Here is a 21,126-nt window from a genome sequence, read left to right as displayed (position 1 = left end):
GTCATAGAGCCTAAATGAGAATCTTAGATTCTTAGGCAACATTCTTTCCACATACCATGGTTCCACAGGCAGTGTAAAACTGGAGTAGTAATGAATAAAACTTTCAAAGTGACTGATCTGGTGCTTTTGCTTCATCAAATGATACAGCTCAAAGTAATCACATGCTTTATAGTCGTTTCAGTGATTTTTATTACTTCAGATATCCTGGCTATAATTTCCTTAATAATCAAGCAAGATACATAGATTTGGGAGTTATTAGCAAAAAGGTGATGACTGAAACCACGGGAGTATATTTATTTGGGATATTTATGTTTGTGAGCAGACTAAGACATATAATATAGAAACTGTCTTTCTCATCACAATCTCTCTAGGATCTAGCACAGTACCTACCACCTAGTATGTGCTCAACAAATATTGACAAATAAATAAAGGAGTGAATAGAATAGATTCCTCCTCAGAGAATTAAGAAGTGAGAAGTGCTAAGGATAACATACTGGACAGCACTAACATTTAAGGGACTAAAACAGAAAAAAAAAAAAAATCCCTCAAAGGAGACTAGGTAGAACCAATCAGGGAATTAGAAGAGAAAGCAAAAGAATAATGTCAGAAAAGCCAGGGGATAAGAGAATTTCAGGAAAAAAGTAGTGGTAAGTGTTTAAGGCCTCAGACAAAGGCTGAACGAAGTCCATTGTATCTGTTTTAAGGAGGCCTTTGATGACCTCAGAGAGAGGCATGAGGCAGGAAAGCGCTGAGCGGTAAAGTAGAAGTGAGAAAACAGTATGTGGTACTAGCTATCAGGAACTTTGATGGAGGCGGCAAGGAGAGAAAGAGGAAGATGCAGAGTGGAGCAGTATGTTAGGATGGGAATCACCTGAATGTGTACACAGCTGAGCAGGCAGTATGAGAGCAGACACACGGGCTAAACACACAGACAACAGATGTAATCGTTTCTTATGCAATGTCCTAGAAAGGCCAGATACAAAGCAGAGGCTGAAAAATCAACCTTTTCTAGGAAGAAGAGGAATGTTGTGATTCTGTGTGGTCAATAAGGTCCACCTGGGTGACCAGAAGCCACAGGGGATGACCCAATCAGCATGCAGAGCTGGGAGCTAAGAGAGATGTTGAGTTCAGAACGCAGAGAAAGAGTCCCCAGTAAGTCACTAAAGCAAGGGAGCCAAAAGTGAGGATAGGAAGCCTGAATGTGGAGCAGGAACTGATAAAGCAGGGAGACCAGGGCTAAAAACTAAGTCAAGTTAAAGGGCTAAGAGCCCCAGTTTGAGGTCAAGCTACACACACTGGGGTCAGGGCCTAGAGGGATATTTAACAGAAGAAAGGACTGGATGTAGATGTAGATGCAGATGTAGATGTAGGGAGAAAGGCAAAAAGCAAAAACTAAAGCTTGTTAGGTCAAAGCAGATCCAAGTTTTGTGGGGCATAAATCTAATATGATTTCATGAAAAAAAGAAAACAAAAAACAATGACTATAAAATAGGTTAAAAAATGTGTAATTATTTATAGGATAAAAAAATCACTACAAACAAAATATAGAAAAACAATGTACCTTTTTAATAAGTAAAGTAACAGTTCTACAATACCTTTTTGTTTACAATTTTTGGCTGCATGCTCTACAATCACCTCATCATATGAAAATCATTTTATAATATTACTTTATGTAGAGAAATTTTAAAATTATACTGCTTTTTGCCTGGCATGGCCATTACTTTTTATTAATTGTTTAGAAAGATCTTTTGGCTTCACAGCTCATTATGAGAAATGTCATGTAAGTACTTAGTGTTGCCAAATTTGAGCAAATGCATATCAAATTTTTCTCATAGAATTGTAAGATTTTTGCATTTCAAGTTTTCTTGGAAAGTGACTAATCTTAAACACTTTGAAATAATAAAACTCATTAACCAATTTAACTTAGATGTCCTCCTTGAAGTAGTATATTATAATTTTATGTTATGTTCAATATTATTGGTAGTTTTTGTCAAATCAGCAGGAAACTTAAGTATTTCTCCAATTAACTCTCTTCATTGGATTATCAAATAATCCAAAAATTTTTACTGCAAATTTATCTTTTTCTCTTAATGAATTTGTTTTGATGTAATCTGAAAAAAAATATTGTTATAATTTGCTTCTTCATGCCAGAATAATTCCTATTGCTTAAATTGCTCATCTTTATTGCTTTCATTTCACTAATTCTAAAAAATTCATACACATCCAAATTTTTAGTCTGTAATTTCTTGCTTCTTTTATTGAAGCCTTCTAAAATGTCTTTCCAAATGACAACTATAATGGTGTATTCTCAAGTCAACTTTGCCTTCCTCAGGTTGCCCAAATGCCTGTGACTACTCCCATGGCATACCAACATCAGAAGTGGGACAGAGGGGAAATCAGAATGGAAAGAGAAGTTTTAACCAATTACAACCAAAGGACCTTACTTTCACCAGGGCCCCTCCTACAACATTGGAAGGAAGTCTTGAGTGAGGGGTTCTGAAATTTAAGCATCATTTGATTCACAGTAAAATTGTGCCTGTATTGGTAATCTTAACTTTTTTCTGTGAAACATGAGGCAAGACACAGCTACTGAGAGATGAAAAGCACCAAGAAGCCTAAGTAGAATAGTGAGGATTCCTCACTGACAGCCCAGTTTTTAACAACCTGGAAGTAGGTATGAAGACTGAGGGTTTTACAGTTAAATACAACTAAGTAAGTAGAGGTAAAAGGACTTAGAGTACTGGTAAACTCCTTTATGTAGAAACATCCTCTATGTAAAAAATCCTAAAGAATACATACATGTGCACACACACAGAAACATCAGAACTAATAAATGGGTTTATCAGGTCACAGGATACAAGACCCACATGCAAAACCAATTTTATTTCTGTATATTAGCAATGACCAATCCCAAAAATAAAATTAGGAAAACAGTCCCATTCATAATAATATAAAAAGAATAAAACACTGAGAAATAAATTTAATAAATGAAGTACAAGAAAACAAAACATTTCTGAGAGAACCAAAAAATATCCATAGAAAGACATACCGTGTTTATGAATTGAAAGATTCAATATTTTTAAGATGGCAGTTCTCTCCAACTTGATCTATATAGATTTAATGCTTTACCTATCAAAATCCCAGCAAGCTACTTTGCAGAAGTTGACAAACTGATCCTAAAACTCATATGAAAATTCAAGGGACCCAGAATAGCTAAAACAATCTTGAAAGCAAAGAAGAAAGTTGGAGGACTTTCATTTCCTCATTTCAAAATTTACCAAAAAACTGTAGCATTCAAGAGAATGTATGGTACCAACATATGAAAAGACATATAGATTAATGAAACAGAACAGCACATACAGAAATAATCCTTTATATTTATGGTGAATTGATTTTAGGTAAAGGTGCCAAAACAGTTTAATAGGAAAAGAATAGTGGTCTTTTCTTTTCAACAAATGGTGCTGGAACAATTATTCAAATGAAAAAAAAAAAAGAATTTAGATCAATACCTCGCTTCATACACAAAAGTTAATTCACCAGGATCACAGACCTCAAGGTAGGAGCTGAAACTATAAAACTTCTAAGACACTACAGGAGACAATCTTTGTGACCTTGGCTTAGGCAGAGTTCTTAGATACATCACCAAAAGCACAATCCATAAAAGAAAACAGATAAATTATATTTCATCAAAAATAGAAATTTTTGCTTTCAAAGACACGATTAAGAAAATGAAAAAGATAAACCACAAACTGGGAGAAAATATTTGCAAATCATATTTCATATAAAGGACTTGTACCAAGAATATTTAAGGAACTCTTATAATAAAGCAAACCAATTAAAAAATGGACAATAGATTTCAATATATATATCACCAAACAAGATATACAAATGGCTAATAAGCATATGAAAAGATATGCAACATCATTAGTCATTTTGGAAACACAAATCAAAGCCATAAGAAGATACCATCTGACACCCACTAGAACAGCTACAATCAAAAGACAGACTTAAGTATTGATGTATATGTGGGAAAACTAGAATCCTCATTCCTGGTGGGAAAGTAAAATGGTGCAGCCACTTTGGAAAACTTTTTAGTTTCCTAAAAAGTTAAATATAAATTAACCATATGACCCAGTAATACCACACTTAGGCATCTACCTCAAAGAAACGAAAACATATGTTCACACAAAAAGTTTGTGCAGAAATAGAATTAAAAGACAATATCAATCTTTCCCTGAACTTTTTGAAGTACTCTTGGATGTGAATATTTATTGCAGCATTTTTCATAAGTGCCAAGTGGAAATAATCCAAATGTCCATCAACTGGTAAATGTGGTATATCCATACAATGGAATACTAGTCACCAATTTTTAAAAAGTACAGATAAATGCCACTACATGAATGAACCTCAGAAACATAATTAGTGAAAGAAACCAGACGTACAGAACCCCATATTTTATGATTCCATATATCTGAAATATCCAGAAAAATGTAACTCTACAGAAACAGAAGGAAGGTTAGTGGTTGCCTAGAACTGGGGGTGAGAACAGAGATTGATTGTAAATGGCACTTGGGTCTTTTTGGGTGTGACTCAAATGTTTTAATATTGGATAAAATTGGATAAAGTTTGCACAATTACACAGGTTTCTTAAAAATCATTAAATTGTCCACTTAAAATGGGTGGATTTTGTGGTATGTAAATTACATCTCAATGAAGTGGTTTTTAAAAAGATGTAGGCTAACACACTATGGGATCAAAGCTAGAAAACAAAGTAAAGCCAGAATATGGTTGAGAAAGTGCGAAAAAATACTGGAAACCTTAATGAAGTTGAAGAATTGAAATGAAAGAAAACTAGGAGGGGAGATCTTTGGAGGTGGCATTGAAAATTTCAGAGATGACAGGGTCTAGACTTACAAATAATAAAAACTGTAAGTACTTCATATTTCAAATGATTAATGAAACATTCACAATGGAAGTTCTCTAAAAGTAAACTCGACTAGAATATTCCAAATATGGCCTGATTTGGAACATTGGATTTACACACAACTTTACATGAACTGAAGTATACCTATATTCCATATTATAGTTTAGTATCTATTTTCTAGGCCTTCTAAACTTAATTTCTCTTTTCCAAAGACATTTTATTCTGAACAGCAGATGTGCTGAGCTGAGACATATGACGCCCATGCTTGATCACTTCCTTGCAAGAGACAGGTTGGAAATGATGTTAGGAAAAATACAGAGCATGAAGAACACTTTGCTGGAGGCTAGGTGACTAGGCCCAATTGTAATTAAAAAATTAGAGAATACTTTAAAAAAGAGCAAGTGACCCAAAAACATAGTTCACTGATCTATTGAAAATTTGTTTGGGGCTCCATAAAAAAAGATGATTACATTTAACTAGAAAGCTCATGCTGCTTTCCCTGACCTTTTTAAGAGAGATTATAAGCTCCTTTTCTTTATCCAGAGCAATAACTAATAATTTTGTTCTAATAGCAATCAATATACTAATTTAAAATCAGCTTTTAATGAAGCAACAAAAGTCACTGAGTTCTGCAACATTTGGTTTGATTTTATTTGGTTTGATTTGATTTACCAGTATGCAATGTATTTACTAGTGAGCACATAAATAAAACAAGTAATTGTTTCTATTTATCTACCACAAACTTTAATTTGTACTAAGTGTCTAGTTGGATGGTTACCTCAAAAACTGTTTTTAGTATGTACTACTATTTTTTATATGAGTCAAATCCCAGCCTCCTAATTTGTGATCTTTTAGCTAAAAATGAAAAAAAATCACATTGAAACATGTGAACAAAATAAGCATTTAATAGTATAACTCAAATGACAAAATTAGTATAACTATGACAAAATTAGAATACAGAATAAAATGACATTTAAATATGTATGTATAAGTTTCTTTCTTTCTTTCTTTTTTTTTTTTTTTTGTCTTTTTTGTGACCTGCACTCAGCCAGTGAGTGCACCGGCCATTCCTATATAGGATCCGAACCCACGGCGGGAGCGTCGCTGCGCTCCCAACGCTGCACTCTCCCGTGTGCGCCACGGCTCGGCCGTATAAGTTTCTTTAAGAATTTAAAATACTGCAAATGACATGCAAAAATGTGAATAAGGAAGATCAACTGTATCAGTCCCATAATATCTCGAAGCAGCAGTAATTATTTGATCTAGTCCCAGTATAATCTTTAAAATTCAGTCAATCCTACCATCTGTGATGGCATTGGTAGATAAAACAGATGGGACTTTCTTAGCAGACCTGAGCCAAAGGTATTGTAGGAGCCAAGAATAAATATTGATGATCCTGATTAAAATAGGAGAGGTAGGGGGCTGATCACTTAGCTCACTTGATTAGAGCACGGTGCTGGTAACACCAAGGTCAAGGGTTCAGATCCCTACCAAAAAAAATTTTTAGGTAAATAAGGTAAAATAAAATAGGAAAGTTGGGGTCACCTGAGTGGTATTATCCTGCTAGTTTAATACCAAACTTTTGGGAAATGGTCAAAGGTATTTCTGATGACAAAAATGGTCATCTGTGAGTAGACTTCATTCATTCATTCAGTCAAAAATTATTGATTGAGCATCAGTGATGTGCAAGTCATTTATCAAAAGTAGATAGCTAATAGGCTATGATAATGCATAAAAAATTAATAGCCCAGAGAATTTATTTAACAGAACATTTCTCGTAATAATTAGTTGATTAAAAACAAAAAGAAAACCAAAAACCTAACATTCAAAATACTCACCCAACATATTATTTTAGTCATCCTGAATTTGTGTCATTCGCCATGTTGATTTAACTTATTTAGAAGAGCTAGGGCCAGCCCCATGGCTCACTCGGGAGAGTGCAGCGCTGGTAGCGCCGAGGCCGTGAGTTCGGATCCTATATAGGGATGGCCGGTGCGCTCACCGACTGAGCGTGGTGCAGACCACACCCTGCCAAGGGTTGTGATCCCCTTCCCAGTCAAAAAAAAAAAAAAAAAAGAAGAGCTAAAAGTTACTCATCTTAAAAAGGAATCATTCTTCTCATGAAATTCTCAATATATTTGATTTCATTTTTAGAAAAGAAAATCTATTTCCTAGTTTCTTTAGAACATTGGGATTTCACCTTTAGGTATTATAAACCCTCCAAAGATTATATAAAAGCAGAATTAACACACTTTATGTTGAAGATTTATAAATTTAGAAGATCTATTACTATCATTTAGAAAGTTTTCCTATTCTACTACTGTTCATGTCACTAGACTATCATTCAGGGGATCAAATACACCAAGAAATAGCAGTCAAGAGAAAAATGGATTAGTTACTGTGCTTTCATTCTAAATGTCACTGAAAAATAAGAACAAGGTGTTAACAGAACAAAGTATTTGCCTGAATTAAATTTTATTAGTAAAACTATTCAGCTGAGATAACGGTTACAAAAAAGAAAGAAAAAGTCAAGTTATTTCCATTTTGTTTCAGTCATACCAGATATAAAAACTATACGAGGGATGGCTGGTTAGCTCAGTCAGTGAGAGCATGGTGCTGATAATACCACAGTCCTGGGTTCATTTCCTATACCAGCCAGCCACCAAAATAACCAAAAAACAAAAAACCATACAATACAAGTATTACTAAAATGCATTTGAATGTTTATAAAGTTAGTATTAAGTGTATCTTTTCAATCTTGTAATTTTCAATTCCTTAAAGATAATCTCACCTGAAGAGTTGTGATTGCTTATGTTTACTTTTTAACTCATGTTGCAAATGACTCAATTCTTTCCGTACTCTCTGAAATTCATTTTGTTGATTTTCTAACTGCATGCTTGCATCTCGAATTCTAAAAATATGAACAAACATCGACTACAAGCTTAAACATTCCCTCATGAATACTATTTTTAAATTAGAATTTAAATATACCTTTAATAAAAATAAGTAGAAGAAAACTATGTATTTTTATATATGTTATATGAATTTATAGAAAAAAATATGGAGAAACACACACTAAACAGCCACTGTCACTGGGGAGAAGAGTGGAATTTATGGCCAGGGAAAAAGGTAAAGAATACTGAAGCAAGGCAGAACTTTTACTCTATATTCTTTTGTATTTTTCACATTTTTACAATGAGCACATATACATAAATATAAATTAAAATGTAACTAAACAAATATTAATTTAATTTTTTCTAAGTAATACATGTACATAATTTAAAATGTCAAATATTACTAAAAGGGTTATTAGAAAAAATAGTAATCATTTGCCTTTACCCCAATTCTCACTACCAAAGGCAACTACTTTCAACTTTTTTTCCTGTTTCTTCTAGTGTTTACCTCCATATTGCTAAATAATATGTTTATACTCTGTTTCTTAACATTTAACTTTAGATATTATCTAGTGAATTAGAAATCAGTTAAGATCTGGTTTTGCTACATATAATTGAGACCTGAATATTATGGCATAAATACACACAAACACACACACACACACACACACACACACAGAGTCAGTCCTCTGTATCTGCAGGTTTTACATCCACATATTCAACCAACTGCAGATAAAAAATATTTGGGAAAACATAAATAAATAAAAAATAACAATATGTAAATAAAAAATAATACAAAAATACAGTACAACAACTATTTACATAGCATTTACATTATATTAGGTATTACAAGTAATCTAGAGATGATTAATGTACATGGGAGAATGTGCATAAGTCACAGGCAAATACTGCACTATCTTATATAAAAGACTCAGATTTTGGTATCCCCAGGGATGGGGGGTGAGGGGGGTCCTGGTACCAATCCCCTGTGGATACCAAGGGACAATTATACATATATATACAAACACACGCACACACACATATATATATATATATTCGTACTATATATGTATATATTCATACCACTACATTTGTTTTATGAGATGATATATATGTCATCAATGTAGTGCAATGTTGATATGATAGCTTTATAATGTCATCAGGGCCTCAGGATCCTTCCTACTCTCTAGTTCACCATCTTTGGTGTGTGTATCGTATTCTCACAGTCTGTGACAATGATGGTAGCTCCAACCTTACATTCCCATTCCAGACAAGCAGCATAAAGATAATAATGTCCTACTCCCAATCTCTTGACAAAGTTGTGAGAAGTATGTAAGGGAAGGTACTTGAGCCTTGACAGGGGAAGTCATTTCAATGTTCCAACAGTCAACTTTCACTTGATCTCCCATTTTCATTTCACCACCTCCCTTCTACCACTCTCCATCCTTAGCTATGCCTAGTGCCACTAGGACCAGAGAAGAAACGTCCAGCCTTCTACCAGGGTCAGAGAAAGATAATTATATGTCTTTGGAAAGGTGAGGTAAGAGAGGAGATCTGGAAGCCTAAATACACCTTTAAAAGATTTTTAATTAATCCTCTTATTTTTGGCACTGCTTTTTTCATACCTTGGTAAGTTTTTCTCTTAGTATATATTAAGGGACAAAAGTCGGCCAAATGTTGTTTTTAGGAGTCATATCTTTAAAAAAAAAAAAGAAAAAAAAGAAGAAAGAAGAAAATTAACATAGGAATGTAGAAAATAAATGGTTATAAAAATATAGGCCAGACAGATGCTTTAAAAGTGATAAAATATATGTTGATATTAATAACTAGCAAGAGCATTAAATGGAGCAAAGGACTTTCATTTCAATAAAAAGCCCAAACCACCAAGAAAACTGATAAACAAACTTTTGTATACTCAAGAACAGCTTCAAAATATATAAAGAAAAATCTACTAAAAATCCAATGAGAATAAATTAAAAATCAGAACAGGAAGTATAAACACTTTTCTCACAGAAATGCAAAGGTCACAGTGACATGAAAAATAGGTAGATATTCAGGATTTGAATAACACAATTAACAAACTTGATGTATGGATATAATTGGAATCTTATACCTAATAATCATGTTTTCCAAATATATGATATAATCCCCAAAATCAACCATGTAATTGGCCACAATTGAAATCTTAACATATGCTTAAAAAAAAAAAAAACACATTTATTGCCCACAATAAAATTACATGAAAAATCTATATACATGGAGATGTATTATATATATAACTAATAATCCTTGTGCCAAAGAGGAAATAATAATAGAAATCATAAACTATCTAGAAATAAATGATAATGAAAACACCATATAATTAAAACACTATATATCAAAGTACTCAGTAAAATTTATAGCCTTAAATGCATTTATTAAAAAGCAATGAATGGATATTCTGAATTTCATGATCCAAGAGAAAGGTACAAATGACAAAAACAATGAATGCTCAGAAGCAAAGCTATCCCAGTAGCAATCAGCATACCCAGTGCCCAAATCTTGGTTTCTAAATAACATTCTCCAGTAGAAGAAGTCAGGACATCTTTGAGAACTGGTTGATTCCAGTGCTGGAGCAGGAAAAATTCAAGATGAGTCTAGAACATTTTGTGGTGCCAGAAAGTAAGGAAGAGCTCAGCAGACGATGGGGGAAGGTTGAAAGAGCACGGTACAACCAGAGAGAGCTCGTAATGTCCCAAACTGGAGCAATTAAGCAACAAAATAAATAATCATAGCATTGAGTTATAACCCACAAAATGATAGTGAATGAGTCCACACTTATATAAATAAATAACTGAATACATAAATAAGTGGGAGGGAAGAGACAGGTCTTCCTCAGAGACAAAGTCCAATTAGTAAATGTAGAGGAAATGAGGGAAAGAGAAAACCACCCTAAAAAGCACAGTAATAATTGTTGCAGGCAAGCTCTACTGACAGTTGCTTAAAAACAGGTGAAAGTTAGAGGAGAAACAGAATGTTTGCAGTCTCTAAGTATTTATCCCAAGATATTTATTAATTACAAAGGGAAAAATAATAACTCCATAGTGGAGGATCCTTGCAAACACTACCTTAGCCAAGTGATCCAAGGTTAACATCCCCAATAACAGGACATACTGACATCATCACATACTCCCTGACGTGATGCACTGAGAAAGGCACACCACTTCTGTGGTATTTTTACCAAAAATGAATAATCTCAGTATAATTATGAGTAAACATCCCAAATTGAGGGATATTCTATAAAATAACTGACTAGTACTCTTCAAAAGCTTCAAGGTCATGAAAGACAAAGGAAGACTGAGAAACTTTCACAAATCAAAGAAGACTGAGCTGGTATCAACTCTAAATGCGATGTGGGATTCCAGATTAAATTCTGGACCAGAAAAAAAGACATTAGTAGAAAAAAGACAAAGTCAAATAAAGTCTGTAGGTTAGTTAGTATCATACCAATGTTAATTTCTTAGTTTTTATAATTGTATCATAGTTTTGTAAGGTGTTGACATTGGGGGAAGCTGAGTATCTGGGAACTCGCTGTACTATTTTTGCAACTTTGTATAAGTCTAAAATTATTTCAAAATAAAAAGTTAAAGAATTACTTGTACATACACACTGTATAATTTGTACATTTCATACATATCTGTAGTATAAATTATGGTATAAAAGAGTGGCTACATTTAAATTTTGGAAGTTACATAATATTGTTTTAATAGCAAAAATAAAAGGAAATAACCTTCATGGTCAATATTCTCTTATATATGGTCAGTATTAGAGGAACAGTTAAATAATCTATGGTCCTATGGAATACTATACAAAAAATAAAAAAATAAAATGAAGCAGATTTCTATGTTCTGGCATGGAAAGAATGTCAAGATTTATTATCGAGGAGGAAAAAGCATGATGTGACTTACAGATCAGTAAGTACGACTTGAAACCATGTACTTTCATGACATTTCTATATGTACGTATATGTATTTAAAACTTTAGAAAAAGGATTGGAAAACCTTCACCAATGTTAAAACTGGGCTATTTCTAGGAAGAGAACCAGGATTGGCAAGGAAGGCTCGTCAAGGGGACATTTTAGTTTTCCCTACAATATTTAGATTATTTACAATGAAGATTATTTATTTGTTGATTAAAAATCTAAAATTAGAATTGAAAACAATCTAGATAGTCTCATTAAATGTGTAAGCATATCTCAAGTTTACAAATGGGAAAAAATCTAGAAACAGAAAGAAATTTAAGCTTATATAGTACAGTACTAAATAGTTAAATAATGTGTATTAAACATTTCTTTAAAAAACCCCCTCCAACAATTATGATTCACTCAGAAAAGAATTTTGTCTGTGTTCTTGCAAAACATTTTTCTTCTTACAATTAAAAAAAAATGCCAATTAAAACACTTTCCAAAGTCACTTCTTTTAATATATTCCCCAAATGAATGTTACATATAAAGAGCATCTCAATCCCTCTGATTATACTCCCTGAGAAGTGTAGTCACATTAGTTTATTCTGCTTTGGCTATGCTAGTCTACTTCACTTCTTTCAAATCAAACTGATATAGTTAAAAATAACATGCCTGGAAAGGCACAAATATTCACTTTCACTGTACATATCGACTTTATGAAATAAACAGTTCACAAAACATCACAATACAGTACGTACTGGGCTAGCACACAGTTTTCTCTAACAGTCATAATTCTGCACGGAATTTGAACACTATGTTGATGTAAGGTCATGACGCTGTCTAGTCAGAAGGTGTTCCTGAAAATAGTGGGAACTAACAGCATGTTCTAGGGGAGAAAATCCTGTACTGGGAATTAGATGACTTGCATTATAACCCTCTTGCCAATGGAACCATAAGAACAAGCACATTTACTACTCTTATCTATTTCCCAGTGTTTCTGAGTCAACTTGATTAAAATAGATCATGTGAGAATTTCTGAGTTATAAAACAAATGAAAACAAGGTATTACAGTCCCTTCTTAATTATTTTCATTTAGATTATCTATTAAAATTACTCATAATGAAAATATTCTAAAGGAAAATACTTCAAAACTACCTTTTAACTTCCCCCCACTCTATAATCAAACACTTTAGAACACACAACAAGAAAGCTGGTCACATCATTGGAGATTTTACCACCCGTAATTACACTCTATTTTGTTAAGCTCCTAGTCCTAAATAAAGATTAATTTATTTTTAGTTTTTCCCTCAAACTAGTTTTGCAGCAAAGATAACAAGTCTGAAAAAATGAAGTGGGGGATTTTCAGGATTACATTCTACCAAAATCTGACAGGCAAAGACATCAAAATATCAAGGGGAAAATTAGGACTGCAACAAAGAAAACAATCAAAACAAGGTAATACTTCAGGAGTTCTTGGGAAACAAATTTCAGAAATTGACATACAACTGCCAATTATGAGAAGTGGCTTCTGTAACTGTTCCTTTGGAATTAACCACTACCTAAACGCATTCAGAAGACTAAATTACCCTTCAGGAAAGTAGGGAACAGAGGGTGGAGAGTCCAAGTATTACAGATACATACATCACATAGGATTCAGTAAAACCAGAAAGAACTCTAATTTTGCAGATAAGTCATAGCACTTTGCAAAACCCTAGAGGCAGAAACAAAATCACCTATTATCAGGAGCTATGGCAACTTCAAAAATGTCAACAGGAGAATGCATGAGACAAGAAATGTCACTAACATGCAAGTATATAGAACAATGGCAATATTTAAAACAAAATTATTTGTAAATACAAATACTTAATTTCCTGTTGGATAGTATTCTATTGCTTTTGTTTAGAAAATTAGCATGACACTCACTTATATCTTCCTACAAAATTCTAATTTAGTCACTCAAATATATCATTTTGTTAAGGTAATTTTAATTTTATACTTCAATCATTATTCTGTATATTACAATGTCCTTAATAGCTTGACTCCTTCTGAAGAGTACTTGCCCTATTGAGTAATGATCAGGAATATTCACCTTTGCTAACATGTAGGAGTTTCAAAATTCTAACAATAAGCCATTATCTTGACTTTGATATCACACATTCATATTCATTCATGTTTATTTGCTCTCCCTTCTCCTCTCCCCTCTCTCTGACTTTCCCCTCCCTCTCCAAAAAGGTAGGAGAAAGGTAACAAGCATTGGACTGAATTAATATTGCTTTTTAAATCAGTCTCATTTAATTAATCTCATTTGAGCTTTATTTAGTCTTCAGTTATTCACTTATTTCCTCCCGGTCTCCTTAATATACAGATAGTCTATTAAAATAATAGATCTTTCTTTGACTAAATATGATACCCTTAAGGTTTACTAGTACAGAAGCAGAAGTTAAAAACTTAACCCCGACTTAATAAAAAACTGAACACATAATTCTATATTGTAGAGTTGACAAATAATTTCACAAAATGGAGGCATAATGTTTTACTGTATTTTTCTTGAAGGCAAAGGGATAGAAGACAATTTGAAGAAAAATTGAAATCCATTGTTTTGAAGTGCTCTTAATACAATCACATTGTTTACATAAAACATCATTTTAAATTTTGTTACAATCATTTTAAAGTACTCTAAATAACATCAAATTGTTTATTCTTCAGTGCAGGGACTTATATTTCTTACTTCCCTTATTGTTTTCTCCCAGTTCTGGTAGGCATTGATAAATATTCTTCTATTGACTAATTCTAAAAGATGGAAAAGGATATCTTTGGATATTCTTTTTCATGTGGTTGTTACCTACTGTTTTGTCCACTCAAAATAATTACCCTTCTTTCAGGAATTATCAACCCTTTATTCAAGGAATTACTTCTTTCTATCTTACTCTTATAGTTCTAACACATTATGGAACTAACTGCCACAGAAGTCTCCATGTTCTATGACACAACCCAACTTTCTTAGTGGACAAAACACCTGCCCCAAACTGGGTCAGTCAAAGTTCTTTTATAGGATGTTTTCCTTGGGACTAGAGAAAATAGCAGGCAGTCTCTTTCAGGTAGCAGTGGACGTAAGAAGTAAAACTTTGGGGCAACTACTTTTCCTTCTAGGTGGAGAAAGTTGATTCGCAGTTTAAGGGAATAAAGCCAACATGCAAAGAGAAGCAGAGGTGAAGGACAAAAGGAGAATCTTAGAGGTAGTTATGTCCTTTGTTTAAGTTATTCTGGAGGCCTAGCTACATAGGTCCTTCTTTCCCATGGTTCAATTTTTCCTTGAAATTTGTGATCCATTAAACACTTCTTGCCTATGCTAGTTCAAGCTAAAGTTTAGTTACTTGCAACCGACAATCCTAACTAATAATATATGGCCCAGAATCTGTCATATAGCAACCTTAAAATAATTTATAAGAGGTTGTTTTGAAGACTGGATATTATAGTTAAATAAGCAAATGACAATAAATAGGCTATTAAGAGAAAAGAAATATTCTAAGTAAAAACAAAAAAATATACATTAGTAAAAGTCAGAGAAACAGATTGAAACAATAATATTTTAATTTAATAAATTAACAAAGATCCAACAAAAATAAGTATACCCAATATTGGCAACTTACAATGAAACAACATTCTCTTACATTATTTGTGAGAGTATAAATTTTTATAGACTGTTTTTATAATACTCTTTGAAACTTTGCATTAAAAAGCTTAAAGTGTTCACATTCTTTGACCCAGAAATTCCACTGCTGGGAATCTACCCTAAGAAAATAGATCTAAATACAGATAACTTTTTTTTTTCTTTGGTTTTGAGGAAAGCCTATCACCACAGTAATTTGTGCTGACAAAAATCTGGGAGTAATACAAATGTTCAGTAAGAAAATGATTAATTGATTTACTCAATGTAATATTTATCATTAAAAATAATGCTTATAATGGGTGTAAATTACAAAAATGCTTATATTATGGTGTTAGATTTTTAAAAATCAGGATATTAATAGTTTAATTGAATGTTTTTAAAAACTATATATATATATATAATAATTCAGCCATTTCTCTATGAAAGGTTTTATAATATAAACTAGATATCATTCAATAGGTTGATAGGGAATGTGACTTGCATTCTGAGGACTGCTATTAATAAAAAGTTGATCTCTATCAGGAACTAGCCCCTTAAGTTAAGGAAAAAAAGCTATAGTTCTCTAAATATAGGAACACCAGCCACGCTGTTTAAGAGGCTGCCTGCTCAGTTGGCCTTGCCTCTTTTCTTTACTGTTGGTGGTTATGAAACTATAACAATTTCTAGAAACCCAATTTTAGTAGTTTTACATGCTGTTCATGATATCCTCAGTGATATTTAGGAATATATTTGTCCCTTAGCTAAACCTACTTAATTATTATTTTTACACTGCAATAATAAAATATTTATAAAAGATTATAAAAAAATTTAATTGAAATTCTTATAGAAAAAATCAACTTATTCTGATTATGAAATTCTCAGCTTCTAAATCTTTTTCTCATTGAAATATACTTTTAAAAATACAATTTTTGAGGTTCATTGGGCTATATAATGAACATATTTTTTAGCATCAATTATCTTAGGAAGTGATATTAAGGACAATCTTTTTCATCTACTTTCTACTTTCCAAATATTCCATAATGCACACAGTGAAAACAAGATTCTTAATTTTTGTTAAAGAATGGACAGTAGATCAGCAAATAAATAATTTATAAATTCATGTGTGAAGCTATAAAAAAAGAGTGCATTTGAAACACAAAATGAAAGCCCATTTACTAATGCACTACAAAATATCACTAGATTACATTTGTTGTTTTAAACACTGGTATCTACGTCTGTTTTTCTTTGAAATGTTTCAAGAGAATGATATATGAGCTTCTGGAAATAACACAGAGAACTGAGATGTTAAAAGAATCATTAAAATTGAGATTTCCTTTTCTTTCCATTTTTGGATTTGAAGCAACAGTAACTGGTTCAATAAAAGGAAAAGAGGATATGTAACAGCTGTGGGTCATTATTTTTAACTTCTGATAAAACTGTAATTATTCTAGGGAGAAAAAAGAAAAAATTCACTCAAAAATATGTATTACATGCCCACTATGTGCAGGATACCATACAGGTGCAATTAAGGATTCAGAAACAAAGGAAAGGCACTTGTCCTCAAGTGGCTCATGGTTAGGTATGGCAGAGAACAAAAAAGAAGTTACATTACGGTGTGGTAAAGATGGTAGAGGAGGAGACACAGAGAGACAAGTAACCAGCTGCTCCTTAGTGTGTCCTGGAAAGTATGAGGAACATTAATTAGAGAATCTCTGCTTGCATCATAAGTGCTGTGGAAAGCAGGCAAGGACGGGGGGAAGAGAAAGGAGAAAGGAGGTTATTTGGAGGTCATGACGGGAAGGAAAGAAAGCTTGTCAGAAAGGTGTTTAATTTCTTCTCAAGATACCTAATAATCAAGAAAAAATGTGAGTTATTATGGTTACTACCAAATCAGAGATCATCCAAAGACTTTCATTAATACTTCAGTGACATTTAAAAATGCCTAAAGAATCTTTCAACAAGGTGCTCTTCATTTCACCATTCAAAAATAAAAATAAAGAAATATAATAGAATTTATTCAAAACCCAAATTATTGCCTGCCATACACCAAGAAAAATATTCTTCTAATTATAAATTATTAAATCATATAAAAATATAGTAGTCATAATACTCTTGCAAAGAAGAAACCTATTTTACTTTTGGCCAGTGTTTCTCTATCAGTGTTTTTTTTTTTTTTTTTTTTTTTTTTCAAATATTCACGAGATACAAAGCTGTTTGTCCCCCCTCCTGCCCACGATGTGGGGGCCAGATTCATACTGGGGACATACCCATTACCTGAAATTGCTTTTGTACTATCAGTGTTTTTACTAAATATTTTCTAACTCAAATTCTACAATCTTACACTGAAAGTTTTATGCCTACTGGCAATGCCATTAGGAAATGTAATGTGATATTTTTTACATCACCAAATAATGATACTATGCTCTCAAATTAATTTTAAGTAGATGCATATGAGGTTCACAAAAATCACCTCAGTTATGGGACTGACTAGGTACATCAGTACCCTAGTTTCTTTGTAAAGAGTTCTGTAATAGATTCAGAGCTGAGCTGGTATGAAGACTTAACTAGGTTATGCTATGAGCAGTCTTACATTTGCCTAATTTAGAAGTTGCAAACTGTTTTATTTGACTTGCAGAGTAGTTTTTTTTTAATGAACACCAACATTTAAACTTTCAGAAACTTCATATAAAGATCCCAGATTCCCTGCTTCTCTTTAAAAATTAAATAATTCAGAAACAATGGGCTCACCTTCTCCCCACAAAACACAGTCTCCTGTAGCAGCTGCCTCCTTTAGGGAGCAGGCATTTTTCAGTTCACTGAAGTTCCCACCCTGCATGTTTCACTCACTTATTCTGGCATACCACTGGCATTTGAGTTTGCCGTCCTGCCTAATTCTAAAAGTCACTCACTGGATTTAAAATGTTTTTATAATCCATTTAAAGCCCATCTGAACGAGCCTTTGGCTGTCGCAAATACTTTTTCTATGAAAATAACAAAGGGTGGCTGCATGCCATTCACTTGAGGAATTATTCATAAAAAATGAATTTTATTTTTATTTTGAATAATTTAGAAAAATACATGGGTAGAGAGAGAGAGACAGAGAATGATGAAAACCGTAGGGAAAAAAAGTGAATTTATACTGACAGTTACCAAGATACTGAAACTTGAAAGCAAGGAAAAACCATGACTACTCCAAAACTGCAGTGGTTCCTTAGTTGAGGGATTAGCTGATGTCTACCCCACTGACAGCAACTTGTCTCTCACACAGCTGGCAAGAATGGCCTTTTTTGTCTCATCACCCATTAAACAACAAAAACAATAACAACAGCTAACAAATGATTCATCACCAACTATGCAAAAGGCCCTATGCAACATGCTTTACAGATGCTTTTTCATTTAAACCTTTTTTAAACTATTACCTCCAGCTTCTCAATTTCCTTTTCGTTCCAATCAATGGCTTCTGCCCGATTTTTAGCAATTTCCTTGACATAACAAATGCTTTACTAACATTTTCTAATCCTTATTTTAGTGTTGTCCAAGTGTGTTTTACAGTAAGCTCCCACCACACCCCCAAAACGGTTTCAGAGTAAACTAAGATTGAAAATAACAGGTTCTTTTACTTTAAGACATTTCAGAGCTTTTACTATGTGCCTTAGTCCTTTTGGGCTGCTATAACAATAAGTACCATAGCCTGGGTGGCATATAAACAACAGAAATTTATTTCTCACAGCTCTATAGCCTGAGAAGTACAAGATCAACGTGCCGGCAGATTCAGTGTCTGGTAAGTGCCTGCTTCTTGAGTCATAGACGGCCATCTTCTCACTGTAACATCACACAGAGGAAAAGGCAAGGGATCTCTCTGAGATCTTTTTTATAAGGGCACTAATGCCATTCATGAGGGCAAAGTCTTCATGACTTGATCACCTCCCAAAGGCTCCACCTCCTAATACCATCACCTTGGGGGTTAGGATTTCAACATATGAATTTGGGGCGTGCGGGGACACAAACATTCAGATCATAGCACTATGCTAACATGTAGAGTCAACCACCAAGAGGAGACAGATGCAGAGTATTTTCCAAACATAAAATTTGACCATAGAATAATATTTCTGAGTAATCACTTGGAACACACTTTGAGGGGCAATGCTTTATTTTTAGCACTATGTTTATAATCATTTTATGTGATTACTTTTGTTTAAAGTGTTGTTCACTTCAATAGGGTATCAGAAAGTATCAGCAGAAGGGGGAAAGTCTAGTAGATAACAGGTACTCCCAAAAAGAATAGAGATTATTCTTTTCCTTAAGTCTTGAAGAGGCTTTATCTGTACACCTGAGCTGTCCCCTTCACAAGGGACTCCTGCTGCCCAGCATGGAGTACACTCCATCAAAGACTTCCCTCTCCTACACACAGTTTCAGACACTGCCCTACAAACTTTCTTGATCGTCAAACTGGTTTCCAGCTCCTGACCCTTGGGGTGTTTCTAAGTTTACCCCTTGCCCATTGCTTTAGACTTGGAAGACTTCTTGGGCAGGACATTTGCCCCATCCTGTTCCCAACTTGGAAGGGACACTGAGGCATATTCACTACCCCAAAACCAATTTTCTGCTCCAGGCCTAGACATAGTTTCTTTGACAATGAAAGAAGATTGACAATCTCACACCTAAGGATTTCATTCCTATCATCTTGGTGAAGTTGTATGTTAATATTTTTCTTGTAAAAGATCAGTAAGTCCAATCCAAAAGATACATCTAATGAACTAATGAACAGAGTTTTCTCATACCCACAAATAGTCACATTGTCAAATCCACAGAGTCTGACTTATCTGATTTTCAGATATCCACCAAGTAGCTCACACCATGAACTTCAAGAACCATGGATAAAAATCTTACCCAGGAAGGTCTGCCCAATACCATTCTCCTACCAGGGACTTGAAGACAGAGACTACATTATTTCTTTTACAATTCCCCACTCTCCAAAATACAGAACCTGAAACCTCCCTTTACAGCAAAGGCATAATGGGAATTCCAGAGCCCCTCAGGAACAGAAATTTTCCTATATATCCTGACCTTACAAGGCTCCAGTATTCCAAAAAGGAATTTGGAGAAACAGAAGCCAGCTAACAAAGATCTCTTGAAAGTTTTGAGATGGCTCCTTCACGGCAAACAGGAAGTTATCAATAGGTCTGAGGTGCTTCAAACAAGCTAACATCAAACTGCACTAAATCTTAGCCATATTTCTCTCCATTCAGGATCTCATTTGATTTGTGCATTTATTCATTCACCAAAGAACTTCAGATAATGCAGAAGACTGGTTGGTTTGTCAACCAGCACTAAGAGTAAGTAACATACCAGCAGGCATTTACAGAATTTTATGCGAGCACAAAGGAGGTCAAGGAAACTGAATGGTAAAGGATGAGTTAGGGGCAGAGTGAAGCAAAGGACATATCGAGCAAGAATTCTAGAAGGGCAATGGCCAAAACAGAGAAGCTTAAGAGAAGACAGCACATTCTGGCTAATTCTTAGTGGTTCATGTGTAGCAACAAGAATCAAAGGCCAACTAAAGATCATGTATACCATATTACGAGATTTTCAATTTTTCTTCAGTGCTACAGGACCCCTGGAGGATTTAAAACAGGAATCAGATTTGCATCTTAGAAATATCATTCTACCAGAAATTACCTAAGAAACTTCCACCAAGACTTAGGCCCAGGAATAT

General features: G+C 33.7%; 1 protein-coding gene across 1 annotated transcript in view; it reads right to left on the bottom strand.

The window, feature by feature from the left end:
• Positions 1–21,126, bottom strand: part of LEKR1 (leucine, glutamate and lysine rich 1) — a 190,207-nt gene that overhangs the window by 126,727 nt on the left and 42,354 nt on the right. Inside the window, exon 2 of the mRNA XM_063096049.1 lies at positions 7,716–7,835. Within this exon, the coding sequence (XP_062952119.1) occupies positions 7,716–7,835 (120 nt within the window). The remainder of the gene's footprint in view (positions 1–7,715; positions 7,836–21,126) is intronic.

This window comes from Cynocephalus volans, chromosome 1 (assembly GCF_027409185.1).
Source record: "Cynocephalus volans isolate mCynVol1 chromosome 1, mCynVol1.pri, whole genome shotgun sequence".
NCBI classification, from domain to species: domain Eukaryota; kingdom Metazoa; phylum Chordata; class Mammalia; order Dermoptera; family Cynocephalidae; genus Cynocephalus; species Cynocephalus volans.
The sequence above is the reverse complement of the archived record's forward strand: the minus strand, read 5'-3'. Positions and strand labels throughout refer to the sequence as shown.